Below are 23,043 nucleotides of genomic sequence, written 5' to 3'. Positions count from 1 at the left end.
AATTGGGTGTGTGGTCTGAAGCCAAGCCTGGAGCACTGCCTAGGAATAGGACATTGCTTGGACTTTGGATAGGTCCATACAACATGACTTGCATGAACTCCTGTAGGTGGACATAACCACGGGCAAGCTGAAAAACAGGGAGAAGCCAGTCTGTCAGATTAGTGGCAGAAGTGGCTGTGGTCCTGCTTTCTGCATGCCTGAGCCCTGCACGCTGGCTCCGTGCAGCTGTAGGGGGGCAGAGGGGAGGCAGCGGGGATGGTGACCAGAGATACTGGGACTCAGCCGCCGCTCTGAGCTCTCCCATCCAGCAGGAACCCAGAGACAGACTCCAGCTCCTTTTTGTGGCAAGCAAACATGGCCCTTCATCCTTGAGGGCAGTGACTTGCTGGTTTTTCCAGCTGTGAGAAACCTGGATCTGGTTCGGCCTGGGTCCCTGCTTTCCTCTGTGTCTCTGCTTGGCCGCCCACTGTGGAGTGCCTTGTGCCATACGGGTGATGCAGCCACCATTTGAGAGCTTTAGACCCTCCAAACGCCTGGTTTTATTGGAAAGCATGGAAAATGCCACTAGTGGGACAACCATCCCCCATTCCTCCACCAGCTACAAGCCTTGAGATCCCTTCGTACATACAACATGCTGCCAGGCTCCTTCCCTGCAGATTGAAAGCAACAAACCTGCACTTCAACCTTCAGCTCCTCCTCACAGCCCTAAGAAGTGGCTTCTTCCAGGTGCCCAGCCTTGCACATCAGAGAGAGACGGTTCAGGGCAGCGCTTGTGGTTTCCATCTGCTGAGCTTTCACAAAGCTGGTTCGCAGTCACGTGGTGGAAGCCCTGAGCGCTGGTTACATCAGCTTTGAAGGAGGAAGCACTCCGATGCAATTTGGTCTTCTAAAGAGGACTGCAATCGCTTTTATTTCATTGGCCACGGACATGCACAGCACTGGCTCAAGTCAGACACACATGCCTTCTTCACAGGGATCTTCTCATCTCTGCGTGCTTTGTCTTGGTGACTGCAGGTCAGATAGTGTTTGAAGAGCTGTAGAAAGGGACAAACCTTCCTATTTACAAAGAAGAGATGAAACCATTGTTTTCAGACTGACGAGATTCAGCAAATCTTTAAAGCAGCACCTTACACCCAGATTTACCAGGGAAACCCCTGAGGTCCTTGAGCCCTGAATATGTCTTGAACTGTGGTGGCTTCCAGGAGACTTCTGCCTGTGAGATTTACATGTGCCCAGATGCATTAGGATAAATTAATTCTGCTTAAGCACCTTATTAAACTGGGACCTGTTAAGCCATGCATGCAGATAGGGAGAGCCTAGGGGTTTTTCCAGCCTGCTGTTAGGATTCTGACTTTAACCACCCAGACACCCAAACCTGCTTTCTCCCAGAGAGAAAACCGCTTTTTAAGACCCTCACCTGAGAAAACAAGGTTGGCAGGGCTTGACCGCGCTGGTGCTCTTCCTCCCTCCCTGCAGGCTGGGCAGCTTTTGTGGCTCCTTGTGAAAGGGACCGCAAAGTCACCATGACAATGGCTAATGAGGCCCCTGGGACATCTCCCTCTGGTTTCGTGGGTCCAGCCCTCCAAAGGTGGCTGTTGCTGGTCTCTTAACTGCAACTTGATTCTGCTCCCACATCAAAGCAGGTGGTGGATTTGTGGGGACTAGAGTAGAGATGATGGCCTGGGCTCCTTCCATTGCCACTGGGCACCTTGCTTTCCTCCCCGTAAGCTTGCTCCACAGCAGCTCTTCACCCTCAGCCTGGCTTGTCCCTGGCCATTACATAGCTTTTGTGCTGCTTTGGGACAAAAAGATGGACAAGATAATTCCTGATATTTCTTCCAGGCCATTCCCAGAGCATTGGTGGTCACTGCCCATATGCACCATCTGCATTTGCAGTGCTTCCCAAATAAGAACTTGCCAAAACCTTTAAGCTTGCTCCACAGCAGCTCTTCACCCTCAGCCTGGCTTGTCCCTGGCCATTACATAGCTTTTGTGCTGCTTTGGGACAAAAAGATGGACAAGATAATTCCTGATATTTCTTCCAGGCCATTCCCAGAGCATTGGTGGTCACTGCCCATATGCACCATCTGCATTTGCAGTGCTTCCCAAATAAGAACTTGCCAAAACCTTTACCCTCCGTCTTCAGTCTTTCTACTGAATGATAATAAACTGTGGGTGACCAGTGTTGGTCACATCACTGGTATTGATGAGAAGATGTTGAGGTATCATGGCAGTAGATAATCAGAAGGGTGTATAGCTTGCGAAGGTGACATCTCATGCAAGAAACATAGAGAGCTACCAACTAGCCAGAGCTGGGTGTCCACCCTGCCTGTGTCCTCTGTGATGCACTGGCCATGCTTGGTGCCCTGCAAGCAAGGCAGGTGCTTGTCCCCCAGGTGCTTCACTGGGGGACAATTTTGTCATATTCTGGGCAGTTCTTTATTTGTGTGATGGAAAACGTGGGCATTGTATGCAGAGCTGCATGCATCTTTCTGACAGAGCTTCTGTGACTTCTCGACATCTGACTGCAGTAGGCGGGGTGCCAGCACCAGCACAAGGTAACCTACTTGGATTTTTTAAATCAATGTTTTAATGGTGCTACTGGGTGACCTAAGCCCAGAAACTCTCCTTCATGGTTCTTATTTACCATCTTATTTTGCAAGAGACAAACAGGTTTCATACCAAAGTGTCCATCCCCTTCCTTTGTAACGTTCGTCTTTTGCATAGGAATTTGTAAGGCACTTTTGCATCATCTGACCAACTTGTGCTCACACTCGGGGCTTGATGGACTATTAGGGCTCTGAGTAATGGGGTGGAATTGGTATGGCAGTGTCGTGATGAAAGCGCAATGGCCAGGACTAAGCACTGGGAATTGCCACTGCAGAGGCAGAGCAGCCACATGCCAAGGGAAGGGTGCAGGGTTTGCACTGAAAGTGTTTTTCCAGGGAAAGACAGGTAATCCTTGTAAAAAGCAGCCATGAGAACCGCATCAGATTTTGAGTTTGTAACTACTGCCGTACTGTCTCACAGGACAGTTGTCTCTTCTCTTCTATGATACAGCCTTTTTTAACCAGAAAGCATGTTCTTTCATGCACTGAGCCAACCAGGGACTCCAGAGATGCCCTCCAGCAGCTGAGTGAAAGGGGAGAGCGTGGGAGGAGGGAAATTCAGACACGGAATTTCAACTAGTTCCCATCAATAGGTCTGTAAATCTATGTCTGTGTGTGCACATGAGCATATAGAATAATGACCATAGAAAGTAGCTGTTCAGTGTGTGTGGTTAATGTAATAGAGTTAATTTTGCAAATTTATAAACAGGTTTCTCAAAAAAAAATAGTGAGGTAGAGATGATGCACAAACATTGGGGGCAGTTGGCAGCAGAGCAGAGAACACAGGTTTTAGCAGCAATATGATCTCTGTGTGCTGTGTCGAATTAAAAAGCATCGCTTTGCAGAGACAGACAAAAGAGATGTTCAATAGAGAGCAAACCCTATTGCTGGCCTTGTAAAAATGACTTGGCAGGCAAGATAATGTAAAAGAATAAAAACATTTCTAGCATGGAAGTCCTCTTACCTGAATTCAGCTGCCTAAAAACTAGTCACCAATCTGAAGCTAGAGGCATGGGCTCCATGAGTAGTCAATGAGAGAGCTTGGTATCATCAAGTAAAAGCTTGTTTTCTAAGGTCACCAGCACAAGGAAACCTGGAGACAAGGAGTCATGCTTCTCAGGGACACAAGGGCATGATCCAAGAGCAGAGGTGGTATTGTATGTGGCTACCAGCCTCAGCAAAATAAAAGGACAAATACAAACCAGGAGAAATAACAATGCTGTGTTGTATGAGCAGCTATTCATTAAACTTTCCAGGTGGACACTCAGATTAAGGAGATTACAGAAGGTATGGCTTCTAGAGGACATACCTATTATCTTAATGAATGGTTGGTGTCACTTTTGTGATTCATTTTGCCACCAACACGCAAAAAAAACTCACAATGTGTCACTCTAGAGGTGGTGGCTTGGTGCGTAAGTTTTGTGTTATGGTTGTCTCCGCTGAGTTAACTAGATATAAAGAGCAGCATTTGTCCTAGAGGAATTTGCAAGCAACTTCTATTCATCACAGCCCTAATACTCAGAAACACCTGCTCCAAAGTTACCTAAAGCCCCAGTGCTATCTGCCCGGGAGAGGAGCCAGATGAAACATTGGGCACCATAGTCTTTATTTCCCCAGCTCAGCAAGCCTACAGGGTTGTAACCTCCATTTCCAGAGATTAACTCTCTGAATTGCCAGCAAACCACACATTCAGGGAGCTATAGGCAAGCAACGGTAGTGATTATACCTCTGGTCTGGTAATCCCTCCTCCCAAAGCTAAATGCCTTTCAACCATGACTGTGTCCTCCAGCGTGCAAGATCATTATGCCTTCTGAGAGGCAAAGATGGGCTTTGATTTTGCTGTGTTTCTGAGGTGGATTCCTTCACTTCTTGACCTAAATCTCATTGTTGAAGGAAATTCTTTCTTCTATGGCCAGAAATGTGCCCGTAATGAGTTTGAAATCCAGCTGGGCCACTATCAGCACCCATTTCACCAGACCTGGGAACCTGTGCTACAAGAAAACACAGCACTCAGTAACTGGAAAAGAAAGCCAGAAGCAGCACAGAGAAATGGTAAAGAGAAAATCTTCCTGTGAATCATGCATTTTTTATAACTGTGCCAACAGGAGTCCCTGGCCATGCTCTGTTGGAGGATAAAAAGAAATACATTATTAGGCATATCTGCTACTTTCAGAAGAAACTGCACTGAGTGGGATGTTAGAAATGCAAGATTTCATTTAACAGCTGCTCTAATTCTGCATCCAGGTGATCCTGAGCAAATCAGGCACTCATCTTCCTCCTCTGCTCAGTGGAGCAGAGTAATTTCTTGAAGCAACATCCAGTGTAATTTCTTGAAGCAACATCCACGCATCGGTGTGTTGCCTTGTTATTCTCTTTGTTCTCATTATTATGTGGTTGCTTTTTCTCCTTGAATATCCTATGGGATAATCCACCTGCTAGGTGCTGTGTGATACCAGGGAATGTTATGCACCTGCCTTTCTTGTTCTCTGTCCAGAAATGGCTTACATGTGGAAATCTCAGTGACCAAAAGCCAGCTTGGTGTTCAAGACATCCTATAATTGCACACCTGGCCTTCCAGCTCCTCCTTGGCTTAACATAGAGAGCATTCCACATTTTTTCTCCCAGGTGTTTTTGCAAACGCCATCGCCACGCAGCTCAGCATCGCAAATATCTGTCTGCAGACAGGCTACCTGTCAAAGGACAGACGGGTGGCTTTACTTTCCCTTTAATTACTGAGCATGACGATTGTGGCTTCATTGTCCTCATTTCAATTAAGGACTGACAAACACCCAAGGCACACAGTCCCCAAAGCGTCATACCCCCTTTGAGTGACTTCTTTCAAGTTACTCCAAGAGTACATGATAAAGAGAACCAGTTGTTTATGAGATTGCTACTGGGTTTGGCATAATTGCGTGTTGCTCTGCAGAGGCTTAGCACCTCCTTCCCACCCAAACCCTTCGTCACTGTCACAAGCAGAGTGCTACAGGGCAAACTCATGGTCTCATCTCCAGAGCTGGAGGTCTCGGATGCTGAGTGTTCAGACCTTGTTTCTCAGTTACACCAAATCCTTTTTCCTTGGCCCCAGAACTGAAAGCGCACCTTTAGAAGTGAAAGGTTTTTGTGCTTTATCCTTCCACTTGCCTGCTTTCTTCACATTTTTCAACCTGCTGCTGCCCAGAAATAATAGCAATATTGTTAATTTAACTTCTGCCAAACAAAATAACTCCTGCTGAGAAAGCTGACAGAGGTCCTGTTTAATACACTGTCCTAGGTCAACATCTGGGCTCTTCTAGAGCTGGCAGTTGCACTTGTGCAGTGGTATTCAGTAGCTGATGTGTCCTTCATTTATGGCATAAATGCCTGCTCTGCTCTGAGCTTTCTTCAGTGCTGGCTTTTCTGACAGTGCCCATCTCCCATCGGTCATCCATTTTCGCAGTGACCGAGGCGTTGCAAAGCTTCTGCCTAAAGGTCGCAAAAAGCTGCAGTCCGAAGCGATTCCCCCTCATTTGTATCACTTTTGGGGAAACACAGGACTAATTGTATAATGGGAGTTTTCATCCTGCAGCTAAAATCTGACCTGGAGTGATTCATCACTGAGGAATATATCAAGCCTCCTTTCATCCTGCAAATGGATAAATCCATGTCCTGAACGGGATCATGGCCAACAGGCCAACAGAGGATTCTCCATGTAGGTAATACCCGAACCCTGAAGAGTGTCAGTGGGATTTTTGTTCCCATGAGTAACTAGCACATAAGCCCTGTTAGTGAATATGTTGGATAAGTCTCTGAAACCCAACTCTGTCCGTGCTAAACTGAGCTGTGCTAAAGATGAGGGTGTTTCCAGGAAAAAAACATAACCTGCATTTCCCTGCGGACAGAAAAGGAAGAATTGCTACCTCTTCAAATACACATCTCAGCAATTCCAGCTCCTGCCTCAACAAATCCGCCCTGCCCCACAGATCTGTCATGGCACAGTGTGCACTGTCCAGCTCCTTGGGACCTGGTGCAGGACCAGCCACATGCAGACACCAAGCAGTTCACACTCAGATAGCCAGTTGGTTTGCATGGCAGATTTTTGTTTGGGTTCCCTTCATTTGTTCTAAGCAGACTTGAGAATCATGTTGTCTGCGGCTAGGAGTTTCCTTGAGCCACCTCAGTGGCAAAAGCCTAGAAAAAGTGGAGAAAGGAAGTTAAATGTACTGTCCAGTGTTCTGAGAAGAGTAGACTTCCTGAAAAGGTTTTGTTGATGTAGAAGAGAAACTCTGAAATCTTGACCAAAAGCAGAAAAAGAGAACTCTTGAGGGCAACCAGGTCATAATTTACCCAGATGTTTGGTTTTACCACCAAACAGAAAGGTCCAAAATTCTCTTTATTCTAGTGCAGCTGAGTTGAAGCATCCAGAGAAAAAGGATAGTTTTCCATTAAAATCACCTTAAAAGGAAAGAAGTTGTATTATGCAGAGGCAAGAAAGATCCAGCACAATCCCATATTGCTTGTACCCAAGGAGGCGGAGAATCCTCCACCCACACACTAAGCTGGGACCACAAGCCCAGAATGTCTTGCTTCTACCCGGATCCATCCCTTTTCAGGTGAGATCTCAGACTAAAAGCTTCCCCCTCCCTCCTGTTAGTAATATTGACCACATCAGAAGAAACAACTTGCTTTTGAATATAATGTGGATTGTGGAGCCGTCTGGCTGCAAGGGTGTTCACAGGAGGAACTAATTACTGCCTAATTTCTTACCCATATTTATCCACAATCTGCTTTGTGGCAAGCTCTTTGGGTATCATTTGTTCCCACCTGTGGTGCAAAATGTCTATCCGCTTCCTCAGGTTGCAGATGCAGGGCTGAAAATAGAGCCTCAAATTTCCCATCTGTGCAGCCAGGAGACACCTCACTTGGCTGCCGCCCCTGTGTGCCAGAATTGATGATAATAGAGTAACAATTACAGCAAATGGTGTGTTCATTAAAGAACAGAAAGCAAGGTATCAGGAAGAGAGCTAGCCCATCCCATTTGGTCCAGGGGTCAGAAAGAGGAAATAAAACCACTCTGCCTTCTGAGAGCTGGATACATAGCTTGACAAATTGGTCTCTGAAGGAAAAGAAAAAAAAAAAAAGCAAATGAGCCCTGATGATTCCCTGTGCAATGGTAAAAAATGCAATAAATCTACAACTGCTTCGTCAGGATGCAACTTCAGTCTTCCAGGAAATTCTGAGCTATTTAAACTTCTTTTGTTTAACATCTAAGATAAAAAGCTGAAGTTACACAAGTTGATTTTTTTTTTTTTAAGTGGGATACTCCAAGCCATATCTTTCTGATGTGGCTGGGGACTTCCCAGTTTGGCTCTGTAAGGAATGCACCACAGAATGAAGCAAAATTCCTGCTCCTACCTTATCAACAAAGCAGGCAGATTTGCTCCTGATTTCTTTATCTAGGTATTCCATAGTCCCAGATGATTCAGCCCCAGAGCTGAACCATTGCTGGGAACTCTCATCTCTGCTGATGTTTCAGCTGTTTTCACTGCTTGCAGAATGATTGGGACCAGGATCACCATCACTGTGATTCATCCTGCAAGCTCCTTTGCTGCTATAAACTCCAAATCTTATGCACTCGCTGGGATCCCTGCAATCTCTGAGATCTTTAAAGCCAAAACTATGGTACGTACTTCCACATCTTGTGCCACCCTTGCTGCATCCTGTGTGTGGTCCACCACTAAGGTCTCCATAGACTTGCACAGAGACCAAAGGAGGGTCTTGTTCCAGCAAAGCTGTTCAAATTTCTGGTTTCTGCTGCTGACATAGTTTTCTTTTGCCTTTTCTGCTACTTCTGAGATAAAAAGCCTTCAAAGGTCCATCATCCAATGCTAGACCACAGAGGTCTAGCATTGTACACTCATTCCAAGCAGGGAGAGAAGAAACAAGCAGAGCAGGAAGGGAAAGAGCCCGTCTAGTGGCAGACTTTGAAAATATCCCGTGTGTTGGGCATGGCTGGATGAGACAAATGTCTTTTGAGCCTGCATGGTTTTGTTTAGCTAGTGGCAATTGGTAGCTGCTTTTGACACAGAAAAACATTGCAGCAACTATCACACACACAGAGAATAATGAGCAAGTGAAAAAACTTAAATTACAATCTTGGCTCAGGGAACATTTCCTTGTTTAATGTATTCCACTCGGGTTAATTACCAGTTCAAATATTTACTGTGAAGTGTGTTCTTTCAGTTGATTGTTGCGGTTGTGCCATCTCTTCTGCCTTGTACTGCAGGGACTCACTGTGGAGATGACTTTCTTGGAGACGACTTTCTCTCTGTTCCTGTAAAGCTTTCCACCTCTTCCTCCTCTTCCCGCATTCTTGTTTTGGTGTATTTAGTGCAGAGAGATGCTTTAGGAGAAGGTGACTCACCTTTCCTAGTCTGTAAATTAAATTCAGGGTGAGTGGATCAGTGTGATAAGGCTGTCTTTTGTTAAGATTAATTTATGGCAGGTGCATTCCAGCCTGGACAGGGTGGTTGAAATAGAAAATGTTGGTTATAAAGAGTGACATATTTGCAGGACATTGCCCGACACAGAAGTAGAGTCACTCCCGTCTTCATACTGCTCTTTTTGCAACACACCCAAGACATGCTTGGTTTTTGGAGTAGGCACCCTCTGAGTTGCCAGTCTGTCCCCATGGATGATGGGGGAGACCTGGACCATGCACTTAGTCAAGATATCTTTACTTCTTCCCACTTTCTTCTTTATCTCCTTGACCATAGTCAGCTTTGGCTTGGAGTGCTTGTGTTGGTCAGCTAGAACATCAAAACCAAAACATTTCATAGAATAAGATGGCTGGAATTGTATTTTTAAATTATTAGTGTTTTTTACTAAAAGAACTGAATAGAAACATTTCTGAATTATCAAAAGGTTTTTTTGGTTATTTTTAACTGACAGAAGATCCAGTTCTCCAATTTAAAACAACTGTTTGCTTAAGATAATTTCTCTTAGAAAGAAGACCCAAAAAATAGTCAAGACAATCCTCAAGATTTGGGAAAAAAAAAAAAAGTGGAAAGGAAAAATAGCAGTAATTTACCAGGAGATGTTCTTGAGCTTGTGATACAAACTTTAATGAATAGCTTGAAAACCATTTGAGATTAACCTTTTCATTTTGCTGCTGTGACAAAATCTTAAGAGCTAGCCCGTTCAACTGTGGCCATAGAGAAAAACAAAAATAAATGCATCCTTCATTTTCCTCTCTGGTTTGCTGAAATTATTGCTAGGAATATTTGGGTGTTGGCTCAAACATGAGGTGGAAAGGAGTTGTCCTTGTTTTGGAAGAGGTAGTATCATCACCTTTCTTTATTATTCAGTCCACTAAAAGATAATGATTCTCCCACTGAAATTAGGCAGTCACCTACTGCTTCCTCGGTTGGAATGGGAGAAGTCACCTTCGCTAATATTAGGAAGCTACTTTGGACTCCTGCCTGCAGTTCACCCTCCAAGGAAGAGCATGAGGCACTACAACCGACAGCCCAGGCTTGTGTCTCCTCTTATCTGGGACACCTTGGTGTCACAACTTCAATGGCCAGGAGGGGAAGGGTCTGGAAAACCTGGGGCTTGCTGGGCTTTCACCCCTTCAAGGCTGGGAACGTCATGCAAAACCAGTTCCAGTTTTGCCGGGTCATGGAGGTGGTGGAAGCAAGGGCACAACAAACTGGTCAAGTCAACCAGCAGTGGCTGGTGAGGACTAACCCCACATCCCAAGGCTGTGGCTTTCTCCACCGCCTCTTTCTCAGGCAACCATCGTTTTCAGCATTAGCAAAACCCAACAAAAAGTGGCGTCTGAAGCAAAGCCAAGATGAGTCATTCTGGCTATGGATTGCAATGGGACAGCCATTCCTCCTCATTGCCACAAAGAAGAGCTAAACTTGGAGCCACAGTGGTTCCTGGACAGCTGTCCTGCACATGTCGTGGCCCAGAGTGATGTGTTAAACCGTGCAGGGAATCGGTGACATTCAGACAATTAGCTGGAGCTGCCTAATGTCTCAGCAGAGACTCTAGGCATTGGGCTTGCCCTCTTTCCAAATTACATTTGCAAGTGGTGAGTGTATTAAGCTCAGATGCAAAATTACCCACCTAGGTGGGCTCCATCTCATCTAATTGTAGACACTTAGAAGTTAGATAAACCTCTGAACTGGATTTCCTCATTTGAGAGAGGGGCTCGGATGGAGGACTCTCCACCTCACCTAGCCAGCCTGACACGCAGTTGGTCAAAGTTAGATGAGACAGTTTCTTCTCTTAGCAGAGAAATCACATCTCATGCACTTCCTCAAAGGTGCTTGTCTTCTTCCTCGTGGCAGTCTTTAATATTCACTTTTTTTTAGGTTGCAATTAGAATTTTGCCCTGTGAGAGCAGGGAGATTAGTGGTGCCGTGTGACCTGTAATTCTTCTTGTGCTGAGACAGGAAGAAATGCGCTGTGATAACAGTGTTTGTGGATCCAGTGGATGACAGGCAGGGTGTATTCATCTGGGTACATGCAGGCGTCTTGCATGGTGATGTCTCCATTTGTGCTAATACCCCTGCCCCGGGCTGCTGTTAGAGCCAGGAGAGATCAAATCGATGCAGTCAGTAGAGTCTAGAGCTCGATGCATTTCTTCCTAAATTAGGCATCTGTGTTTGGTCAGATGAATCACCCCGTGGAAATATTGGTTTCTTTCCATGAAATGAGTCCCCAGCAACCAGCTCACACATTGAGCTCTCCGTTGGAGACTTCAAAATGGAGACTAAGTCGATCCCACCCTGTTATGGCCAAGAGATCTCATAACTTATCCCTTTGCCTTTTAAGTCAGCTCTAATGCTACTGAAGCAAAGGTTTTTGTGTCTGAAATACCTATGATGCTGGCAAAGCACAGCCCTGATCACAAGCCCGTTGAGCCCATAAAGTCGGCATTGGCATCTCTCTATTCAACTGCTGTGACATGGAAGGATAAAACAAAAATTTTGTTCTGAGGTTGCAGTAGTGAATGAAGCTATAGGCTGGCAAACTTGTCATAGAGGGCATCTTACAGTGCTCAGAATTATTTTGGAGGTTTCTGTCAATCTTTGACATCAGTTGTTACTTGGGCTATAAAATACCTTATAGATGATGTGATATAAGGAGGTAAATAAAACAGAATAAATACCGTTGGATTCTCCTGGCATCGGAGTCCCACGGTACTCCAAACTGCCTAAAGAGTATCAAAATATCTGTTTGGTTCTTTCTTCCCCCTGTACACTGTGAAAGAGTACTTCTTCACCCATTTTGTAATTTCTTTAAATATCATCTATGGAGAAATTCAGAGACAAAACATGTACTTTTGAAGCAGTTTATTGAACATGCAGTGAAAAGCTGGGAAGTTTGAGCAGTCAATGAAAGAAGCTCTGTTCATGTGAGCACAAGATGTCAACTCAGAAGATTTATGCACCAATAACTTTGCATTTTGGGGGTAGGGATGGGGGGTGAGCTCTTCTAAAAATCAGCACACTTTGAACTAGCCACCCCTAACATGCAGAAGCAAATGAAAGTACTACATATCTATCTGTAAGCAAATTCCACAAAAAGCCTATGGCTGCAGTGTAACTAGCAGGTGCTTTGAGAGTTGAAATTGCCTTGTTTAAAGTTTAAGCTCAAATTTGCAGCTCAGGGTTTCTTCTTTCACAAAAAAAAAAATAATAAAAAAAAAAGAAAAAAAAAGGGAGCATGCTCTTTGCAGTGTCTCCTGGGAAAGTTAAATCGTCGCTCTTTTCTGAAATGCTTTGGGAGGCGCTGGAAGAAAAAGAGATGTCTTGTAAGGAAGAATATTGTTAATGCATCTGCTCATTATGGGAAAACCTAGAGAGAGAAGGCAGTACAACAGGCAAACTCTTAAAGCTGTGATAATCTAGACAGTATAAACTCAGAGAAATAATACTGTGTTGAGCACCTGCTGGAAAAGCTTGCTTGATGTGTCTTTAGGGTTGGGGAGTCTGAAAACAGAACCTGGTGGGGTGTATATCTGATGATAATAAATGTGGGAGTGGGCTTGGTGACAAATGTTGCTACTAGTAGGCAGAGAAACTACCCTGCATCATCTCAGTGGTAGGAACTGCACATCTAAGCATTGCCCTCTGATGTTGCTGGCGGTGCCACCTCCCCAGCTGACGGCCCTATGGAACCACACAAGGGTCTCTGACGACACTGAAGTTCCCCACCACGCCGTTGTTGCACCCCGCAACTTCAGGACTGTTTGCAATGACGACAGGAGAGCCCCCCAGTTGCCTTACGACACAGCCTTGGTTTCCGAAGCTGACCACCCCGCCAGCTTGGCAAGCCCCCATCCTAGCATTCAAGCCTCCGTTTCCTGTACTGATCAGCGTGGGGGCTGGGTACCCCCCACTCCGGGAGCTGAATCCCCCATTTTTGCAGTTGACCCCTCCGGCTTGGCAGTACACCTCTGGGACACACTGCTTGGCCACTGAGCTAATGACTCTCTTGGGGTGGATCCCAGCGCTCCGGGAGCTGAATCCTCCGTTCTGGGAGCTCTGTCGTCCGGACCGTCTCCCCAGGGAGCCGTAGCCACACGCAGCCCCGTTTCCAGCCAGGATCCCGCAGTCGTCGGGGATATTGTAGCCACTGCTGACCACAGCTGCAAGACAGCCCACGGGATTAATTAGCGAGGAAAACAGGAAGACTCTCACAAGGCAAGTTGTTTCATGAGTGACAGAACCGACCAAACCTGATCTCCTCTAGATTTGTCCAACGTCTCTGAGCCCCTGCTCCTTCCAACTCCTCCCCCATGTCCCAACACATCCCCTCACAGATCCTCCCAGTTCCCAGATTGCTCATCTGGCTAGTGGCATATTCTTTCCCAGGTTCAATGCACATTGGTGCATTGCCCAGCGGGTTCACTGGAACAGCTCGCTGTTGCCTCCAAGAGTAGAAAAGGGTCATCAATTTGATTCAAAAAAGCTGATTTTTTTTTTAAATTCAGAGGTACTTGGGATTCCTGGGACTGAACCTTCAACATCAGCCTGGATTGAAATGGAAAAGGGGCGCAGAGGCAGAGGGAGCTGGGGCAGACAGATAATGCTAGTCCATAAGCTGCTTTTCCTAAAATGAGAAACACTCACGGCTGAAAATCTTCAGGTTACTTACACACGCTGACGGGGTTCCCCACACATATCCTGTTGGGGAGAGAAGAGAAATGCACATTAGCCTATTAACCCGTTGCATGCGCATCTAGAAACCTGCCATTATTCATAACTTCCAGCCATACATCCAGCCCACTTAATCCTTTGTTGTAACACGTCTGACTATCTCTGGGACAGGAACTGTTTTTGCTGGCACAAGGGTGGCCCGTATGGCCTCCAGCCATCTCTCCAGCCCCAGTTTCTGTGAGCCTGGGAGGATCCTGGAGCTGCAAAATTCACTTGGGGGCTGGAATCGTTCTGACTGAGAGCAGGTTACCCACCTGCTCTCTTCACCCTCCAGGAGAGTCTTATATGTTGCAATCTCGATGTCCAGGGCCAGCTTGACATTCAGCAGCTCCTGGTAATCCCGCAGCATGCAAGCCAGCTCATCCTTGGCCTTCTGGAGGGCATTCTGCAGCTCAACATGCTTCTCCCGGGCATCTTTCAGGGCACAGTCTCCACGCTGCTCAACATCACAAATGGAGGTTTGCAGGCAGGAAACCTGTCAGAGGGGAGGACAACAGTGCAGGTTTCTTCAAGGCTTTGTTTCCTAATTCCTGGACTTTCTGGTTTGGATTAATCTACTCTTCCCGTTGCAAACAGAGGAAAAAAACCACCAGTGTCCCTCCTCTCTGTCCACTTTTCAACTATACACTTTCCAACTGCAGTCTAGAGAGGTCTTAAGTCTATTCAAGGCTAATGTGTCATCTTCCCCCATATCTGAGCTGTCCTCCAAGACATTGCCCTTTCTGGAAATATCGCCTCTGGGTCTCTCCTACCTGCTTCTTCACGTTCTCCAGTTCACACTGCAGCTTCTGTATCATCCGAGTTAGCTCTGAAATCTCACACTTGTTGCTTTGCAGATCGTCACAGTACTTGCCTCTCTTATCCTGAAGCTCCTGAAACTGGAACCATGAAACAAGACAATCGTCAGTTTTGACCTGCAGCCTTTTAAGTTACCAGACAGACATCCAGGTTGCTTCTTACTCACCCTGGTCTGGTAGAAAGCATCAACTTCTTCTTTGCTCTTCTGAGCTATTTCTTGGTACCAGCATTCAACGTTCTTGATGATGCTTTCCATGTCCAGATCTCGGTTGTTGTCCATTTTCACGATGACTGAAGTGTCGCATAGCTGGCGATCAACCTGAGCTCGTTCCTACAGGTTGGGGAATGGCTTAGTCAGCTGTTAGCAATTCTCAGACTTTGTAGTGAAGGAAGGGCTGGAACAAAGAGCCACACTGCTCAGCTGATGGGTATAACAAGTCAAGAAATGTCCCTGAGGTTGGCTCAGCAGAAAATCCTCCCTGCTGGATGCGTTGCCACACGTCAGCTGCTGACCTACATGCTGACCTACAGCAGTTCTGTCCACATCAAGGGCAAGGTATTTGAGTGACTTAACCCTTGGTATCCTGTCATCTTCAGCTGCTTTAGTGATGTTAATGACAGGATTGAGCTGGGAGTTTCTTTAGCTCTAATCAGACAACTGCAATCTGGAGTAACTTGACAGACGCATCTCTTTTCTCAGGAGTATAGTTAGGACACAGCCAATTCATACCTGGAGCTGCATTAAGAAAGGGGGAACCACCCTACTTCCAGTGTAATCATGTTAATATTATATCAACCTTGTAGTTCCATGCTTTGAAGTATTCAGGGCTTGGAATGAGACATGTCCAAGAGGGATTTCAAGTTGCAGAAATTTGGAGCACCTGAAGGATAAGAAAGAACTACCAAACTGCTGGGATGGACTAGAGAAACCCACCTCCTCAAATACACATTTCAGCAGCTCCAACTGCCTTCTTAACAGATCCACCTTCACCTCCAGCTCTTCCTTGTTCAGAAAGATGCAGTCTGCATCCTGAAAGAGAGGAGACACGTTCCAACCCAATCTCGCTGAAAACACTGGAGAAACAGGCAGAAGACAGAGGCAGTGCCAATAAAACAGAAACATGTTTCAACAAGATTTCAAGAGCAGAAAGGTGTGAGAGGGTGTGTCAAGATGCCCTGGTGTCTCCTAAAGGAAAACAAAACTGTTCCAATGTAACTTACAGGGATTAGACTGTTTATTACTTAGGACCTAGTTACAAACTCAGAATTGACTAGAGTATTTAAATATAATTTTTTTAATATTGTTCAAATTATTTCTGTTTTTCTGACATCCAAGTATAAATAATGTGAGGAGACTGCCAGAAAATAACCAGCGTCTTAGGCACCGAGTATTCCAGTGTGATCTCTCCCACACTGTTCGCCATCCACAAATACACCCTCCCATTACAATTCAAGAATGTACTTGGGGTAACGTAAGTATTGCTGTCATGCCGATGATGTAAGCTTTGATACATTATTTTTACTTTCTACTTGCATTTGCCTCTTTTTCTGACCTTGTGCCTCTTTACAGGCCTCACTCCTTCTGCTTATTGTAACACTTTTGCCGGGCGTTTGCTAATAACGCACTATTCAGCCAAGCCAAACCTATTATAGTTATAATAATTAACATATTTAAAGCTCCTCACCTTTTTGAGTGCCACAAACTCATTCTCCACAGTTGTACGCCTGTTGATTTCCTCTTCATATCTATTGGAAAAGGAGAAGAAAAGGGCTGAGCCAAGCAATACTATCAGACACACAGACATTAACCATCAGGTATGAATAACAACCTTTGCTTGCTCAGAGACTGCCATCAGGCACTGCAAGATCAGTGCTTGGAGAGCAAACATTAAACCATCCTGAGATCAGAGGCTTCTTCATGAACGGTATTAACCATGCAAAGAGTTTGCAAGTGAGACAGAAGAATGTGACATCCCCAAAGGGGATGTGCCACGTCTGGGAGATGTTGCCTGAGATGAACCAGAAAAGTGAAATGCCAACAGCTAGAGGAGACCTGAAGGTCCTTACTTGCACTTGAACTCCTCCACCAGCTGGCTTGTGGCACATTCTTCGCTGCCCAATTTTTGCTTTTCACAAAGCAAGCAGTCCAGGCGCTTCCGCAGGTCGCAGATGTAATTTTCAAAGTACAGTTCAAGGTTTTTCCCTTTCTTTGGTAGGACATATTGCTGCAGGAGGCCCCACTTGGTCTCCAGCACTTTGTTCTGCTGCTCCAGGAATCGAACCTGCAGGCCAAAAAAATAGCAATTCTTCAAATAAAGAGAAGAATGGAATAAGTCAACACATGGTTTAACTGACTGCTCTGACTGTGAAACTGCATGTGTACAAATAGGGTTTTTGGGAAATGAGAGGTGATATGCCATGATGATCATAAAATTATCTGCCCTTTATTTAGAAATCTAAAGGTCACATGTCTAAATCTACCTTTCTCGACAATGAATAGAACTAAAGCTCCTGTGGAAGGTGCTTCTGATGTATTTTAGGATGAGATTGTATCTGAAGATGGTGGGACCTGTTTGTCTCTTTTTTCCTATAAATGGATCCTAAGGTGACAGCTCAGACTTAGATGTCTAACATCAGGATTAACCTCCTCTGCCTTCAGGAATGTTTTTGGAACAGTCATGATATTTAAAGACAAAGGGGGCAGTGAGATATCCAGCCTTGAACTGAGGCTGTCCAGAGAGGAGACACCAGCAAGAAAGTCCAGTGCTACCATGGCCATGATACAAACACCATCAAATACTAGGATCGGTATGTGGCTGAAATGAGCCTTTCCCCAACACTGAAGATCTCACTTTGAACCAACGTGGCTCTGTGGGAATCTGGACGCTTGCACAGACCCAGCTTAGTGATTCATGGCATGAGCTGCACTGGGGTTTTGTAGGAGGTTGGTTGCGTTTTATTTTTCTCAAAGAAGTGCCAGTATGGAGCAGGTTTGCACTCACCTTGTCGATGAAGCAGGCAAATTGGGTGTTGAGGATCTTGATCTGTTCCTTCTCCTGACAGCGTATTTCATGTTCCAGTGGGTCGACACCAACACAGAGGGGCTTCAGAAGCCGTTCATCGATGCAGATACCTTGGATGCCATCAGCCTTGCGATCGGGGTAACCTCTCACAATACTGTATCCCCTGGGGCCACAAAGGCCGACCCTTCCTCCAACATTACCGTAGCCTACGCCACCAAAGCCGAACTCTCCAAAACATCCAGTACCACAGACCCCATTTACATAGGAAATTCTTCTGTTTCCACCCAGGTTGCAGACGCTCCTGCTGCTATAGGCACCAGCTCCGCATCGGACGGGTTGGCAGGCAGAGGCAGCGTAGCTTCTACCACAAATCTCTGAAGCTGAACTGAAGCCTCTTCGTCCCAGGACAGATCTCACTGTAGGCGCCTGTCTGCTCATCGTGGTTTATTTGAAGGTGGAATATGAAAGTTTAGGGGAAGCTCTTCTGCAGGAGAGGAACAGAGATCCCGCTGAAGTGACACAGTGATGCTACCCCTTATATACATTTGGGAAGCTGGCCTTGATAGGATCAGGACATTAATTTAAAGCGCTTAAGGGTTTGGTTTGCCTGGCAGCAATAAATGCTTCCTAAAATGCAAAACAGCCCAGCAAATACTAACTACTGAGGAAATAAAAGGAATCTAAAAGTGCTCTGTTTGCAAGTTGGCTTAGAATATATTACAGTTTGAACTGTTCCCCTAACTTACACTAATTATAGTTTAGCAAACATTTTTGAAGAAACTCTTTGTGATTTGTTTGCAGTGTGTCGTTTGGGGTTTTGTGTCTCATGGGTTTTTGTGTATGATAGCATGTTTTGCAGACTTGCACTTTGTGGGGGTAATTTCACAATCTCTCCTTTTCTCTCACCAGGCTTGTTTTTGGTGCAGAAAAGTAACAAAAAAAATTAATAATAATAATGGGAAAAAAAAACACAGTGGTAATCGTGTTGTGATAGATGGATCATTTCTGTACCTGAAACACCAGCAAATTCACTGAATTATGGGTCTGGATTCATAAGCAAGGACCAAAAATGGCTCCCAAATGCCCCCAAATAAATTCCTGTGCAGCATTTCACACTGACCTTCTCTTACCACCATGAAACACCACTGAAACAGAGCAGGTTGCATCCAGGAACAGCAACATATTTCAGTTTGCTTAACAGATTTATGTTCTGTGTAGTCAGTGACATTTTCCCTTGAGTAATGCTGCAAATTCTTAATCTGAAGTCCATTTCACACAGTTAAATCTTTCGGCCTCACTGTATTGGACCTTCTACCAAGCTGGATGCCAGAGACCTGTTTGATTCATCTTCTGATAGTTTCTACACAGAACAAAAAAGGTACAGTAGCTTATTTCAGCCTGGTGCAATCCAGCTCATTCAAGAAGCAACAGCTAAAAGTTCAGTGACTTTGCCAGACGTGTCCTTGACAATCAATGGAGATGCACCTCCAAGAGAAACAGCTTCTGGGTCCATGCTTAGGGGAACTCGGGTGATTCACTCTCCACAGGCGCTGGTCTTTCTCCATCAACAGAGGAAGTCTTAATGAGTGGATTAGACTGGACACCAGAGATCGCTTTGACTCACATTGGCAAGATGAATGTGTCTCTCCCCATCACCAGCCCAACCAGGTGAGACAGTGAACCTGCCCACTGTCCCATGGCCTTCTCCAAACTGACATTTTGAAAGTCAAAACAACAGGACTCTTTCAGCTCTTTGAGAGTAGTGTTTGAGAGAAAAAGGGGCATTATAGTGCAAACAACTAAATGCCCTCAGCCCTTCCTGACCAAAGGGGAGCGATGCTTGGAGAAGTCTGCATGTTATACAGACAACATGACAGTACCTGGAGACACCCAGATTCTGTTCCTTCATCCTCATTAACCCCCTCCAAAAACATTTTCCAAGAATTAGGATCAAGCAGTACAAATCATCAGAACAGTGGTAAATCTCCTTAAAACATTCAACCTTCTCATATCAAGTGCTTAAAAAGAAGACATGCACATCGAAACCATAGGACGTGACTACAACACTGAGATTCACAAGGCTATTAATTGAACATGTAATTGCAACTTATGTGAGTTTGAGGGGCTGGTGGTATAAATTAGTTGCGTAAATGGATACTTTCGCCCTATACAAATGGAATAATTCAACATATTTACAGCATGACTTTCAGATCACACCTTTGTTTATAGTATTTTAAGCTCACAGTTTATACTGGGCTGCCAGCACAATTGGCAATATCAGTTAAAACAAAGGGAGACTTCAAGCTAAAGCTTGTAACTCCCCAGATCCTTTAAGTTCTAAACAAAGATTTATCAGAAGCAAAATGTATATTTGAATCCAAAGTAGAGTACAAAAGGCAATGGTTACGAGCTCTATGTAGGAAAACTGCATCCTGGACCAGAAGTCAGACTGAAGGCTGGTGTGCCATGGCTCCCTTTCTGCACTCCATTATACACGTCGGCTGTGTGGGAGACACCTGGAACGTAGCATAGACTGCAATTAAACATCTGTGAACCAGTTGTGCTGCAGCAGCCGCAGTTCCAGAATGCCTCACCAGAGCCACTGACTTCCTGATAGGTAAGAGATTTTGGATGTAAGTTGCCCAATATTGAGTAAAATTTTTGTGTTAGCCAAATCCCTGTTTCTCCTGAGTCCCAGTGAGAAGGCAGCTATGCAGAAGGTTCACTTAATGTCTTTTAGGTCTTCCCAAGGAATGACGAGTGTTTCGCCTGTTGATACCTAAGATGTCAGGAATCAACAATTTGTTATTGTGAGTATGGACTTGGGAAATGGGAGAGTACTCTGAAGCAAAAATTGCATCTTTTTGACTCAAAATAAAAGGAGGAGGACTGAGGAAGCAAAAAAGGAAAATATTTTGATGAGGTGTTGAATGAGTCATTTTGACAACTTGCAGTCTCTCTCTTTGTCAGCATTCTTCTCCCTGAATGTGCTGCTGAAAATGGAATTCATTATAGCAACATGTGAAGTTCGCTAATTTGTTTGTTGCCTCTGGAGATTAATCTGGACTGGCTCTTAAAATATGTTCGATGTGATAGTCTCAAAGAGCCGTACTCCATCTCTGTAATTATCCACAGCCATAGAAAACTCATTGCATTCAGATAGGACAATGGCAATAACCTTCTTATGCTAACATCACTTGGCAGATGTAAGATTGGGTCATAACATGTATTTTTGTATACATAGTTTCATGGACTATATAGACTCTTGTCCATGTCATTCATGGTATGTTAAAGGATTTAGTTGATTCGTGCAGCTTTGTTCCATTGTATCCTAAAGCCAAGGTTGTCCAAGGGAATTGAATCTGGTAATGTGTTTTTTCCTTTCATTAGCCTACATCTGCTCTGTGTTAGGAGCTGAGGCTGGGATTTTCAAAGGATGTTCCTCATAAAATTCATCAAACACTGGGCCTCAGTGCACCTTCCTCCCTGCTTCAGCCATGAAATTAGCCATTTATTCTAATTTAATCTTTGAGACTCCCTCTATGGCTAATGGAAAGAGATAGTCATCTCCAGACAGTGATTCATCGCATCCTAAAATAGGCAGCTGTGACAAGTGGGAGGAATCCACCTCTGGAGGTACTTGCCTTTCTTCTATTGACTACCAGAGGCAGTCTAGACAACCAGACAACTAGACCAGGCGCCCCACTTCTGGATAGTTAAAGTTAGATGAAATTAGTCCCACCCTTTGGGTGCCAAATTTCTTTAGCACCTTTGAAGTCTCAATGAGTACACAACATCATATGCTCTCTAGATTTGCTCAGTTCCTGGTGTATGCATATATCATATCTCCATACAGTGATTAGCGCCTGTATAGCTGAGGCTTGCAATAAAGCAAAGGATCGTTTTGATCTTTTTCATGTTGATGTCTTCCTCCCACAGAATTGCACAGTGAAAATGAATGTGGGATGTACGGGAATCCAGGCCCCTGAATGGTATGGCATCACGCTGCCTGTTAAAGGATTAGAAAAAGGGAAAAAAAATATTGCAGCTGTTCTTGGATTACAGCAACTTCCCTGTAAATCTACAGGAGCTCTTGTCCTTCTGGTTCAAGCTCTTTTCTTGGGCAGAATTGTACAGAAGAAAGGAATGGCCCATGGAAGTTGGGTCGGGTCCTCCTGGAAAGCATATTCAGCAGGCAGGAGATAAGCTCTTCCTTCTGTTATGCTAAAACCCTAGTGCCCAAGCACAAGTTTGATTTAATTTGTGATGCAGCTTTGTGACGAACTGCTGAATTTCTGACGGAACGCCCAACTGATTCATCAAGGGCTGATGTTCAGAGAGGCTGGTCACAAGCTTAAAGGAAAGCACTTGCTCCATTAACTTACCAGATCTTGAAACGGTGACTGGGGGGAGTGGAGTTTGGAGTTGAGAAAGCAACACTAATTCTGTCTCATTTCCCTGACTTATTCTTCTCTTGCTTAAAAAGTGTCAGGATCATCTGTTTTCAGTGGGAAAACCATAACCTTTATGAGATACTTAAACCCCTCTTGGTGAATATTTATGGCTGCTTGATTGTTCTTTTCTTGTTAAATCTTTCTTGGGGTTTTCTTCATTAAAGATTGTGACTGTTTTCTTTTGTGCTCCTTATATTTGATAGGGAAATAGCTTCATATCACATGAGAACTACTGGGGGGAGAGAAAGCCCTTCCATTTCTGAATCATGATAATTGCTTTGGATAGGAAAGACTTTCCCTCCGGATGCTCCCTTTTCTAAAAGACATATCTGTCCAACTTACCTATATATGGTTCATTTCCTTGTTCTGCTCATTGGCTTTCATCAGTTTAATTGCAAAATACTTTAGTCCTTTGTGGTTGATTTATGTTCCTAATTTGTTGGCTTCTTTTTTTGATCTGCTCAAATGTACAATAAAATATCTCCCTTTGATCTGTTTTGAAATCCTAAACTGGTAGCTGTGTGATTTCTAACATGATGCTGAAAAAAGCAACCAAGCACATTCCTGATTTTTTTTCCTATAATGACCCTATAGCAGCAGATTTGGAAGAGGTATCAAATGAGTTTTATCATCACACCTCTGTGGTAGACACACTATAAAAATGCAAAAAGGCTGAGATAACTTCTCTATGAAACTTAAAACATCCATTGAATAGCATTGGATAGGAGCCAAATTTGGTGCAAATCAGCATAAATAAGGTGACTTTTAAAGGCTTCCATAATTTACATCAACCAAAGACTAGATCTACATGACACTCTCCGGGCAGCCCTGTCACCTCTGCTTAGTTGTTAAGACTTCTAATCAGCAGATATCCCTTGTTGAACTGAGGAACAGGGCACTTCTGTACTCTTGGCAAACACTAAAAACCAAGAGGCAACACATTTGTTCT

The 23,043-nt window shown here is 44.6% G+C and overlaps 1 protein-coding gene across 1 annotated transcript; it reads right to left on the bottom strand.

The window, feature by feature from the left end:
* Positions 1-12,769: 12,769 nt before the first annotated feature.
* Positions 12,770-18,078, bottom strand: LOC104485123 (keratin, type II cytoskeletal 4). Its single transcript, XM_010127384.2, has 9 exons — positions 17,620-18,078; positions 16,685-16,899; positions 16,303-16,363; positions 15,552-15,647; positions 14,784-14,948; positions 14,572-14,697; positions 14,074-14,294; positions 13,758-13,786; positions 12,770-13,248 (listed from the first exon to the last, which is right to left on the bottom strand). The coding sequence occupies exons 1-9, from the start codon at positions 18,076-18,078 to the stop codon at positions 12,770-12,772; spliced, it is 1,851 nt and encodes a 616-aa protein (XP_010125686.2).
* Positions 18,079-23,043: the final 4,965 nt, after the last annotated feature.

The sequence above is a fragment of the Chlamydotis macqueenii genome, chromosome 29 (assembly GCF_036417535.1).
Source record: "Chlamydotis macqueenii isolate bChlMac1 chromosome 29, bChlMac1.mat, whole genome shotgun sequence".
Lineage (NCBI taxonomy): Eukaryota > Metazoa > Chordata > Aves > Otidiformes > Otididae > Chlamydotis > Chlamydotis macqueenii.
Note: the sequence above shows the minus strand (reverse complement) of the source record. Positions and strands in the feature narration are given on the sequence as shown.

Coding starts and splice junctions, on each gene's coding strand:
- LOC104485123 (XM_010127384.2), bottom strand. CDS start 18,078: ATGAGCAGACAGGCGCCTACAGTGAGATCTGTCCTGGGACGAAGAGGC. Junction 16,900..17,619: donor TTGCCTGCTTCATCGACAAG/GTGAGTGCAAAC, acceptor TTTGGCCTGCAG/GTTCGATTCCTGGAGCAGCA. Junction 13,787..14,073: donor CTGGAGGGTGAAGAGAGCAG/GTGGGTAACCTG, acceptor TCTCCCCAACAG/GATATGTGTGGGGAACCCCG.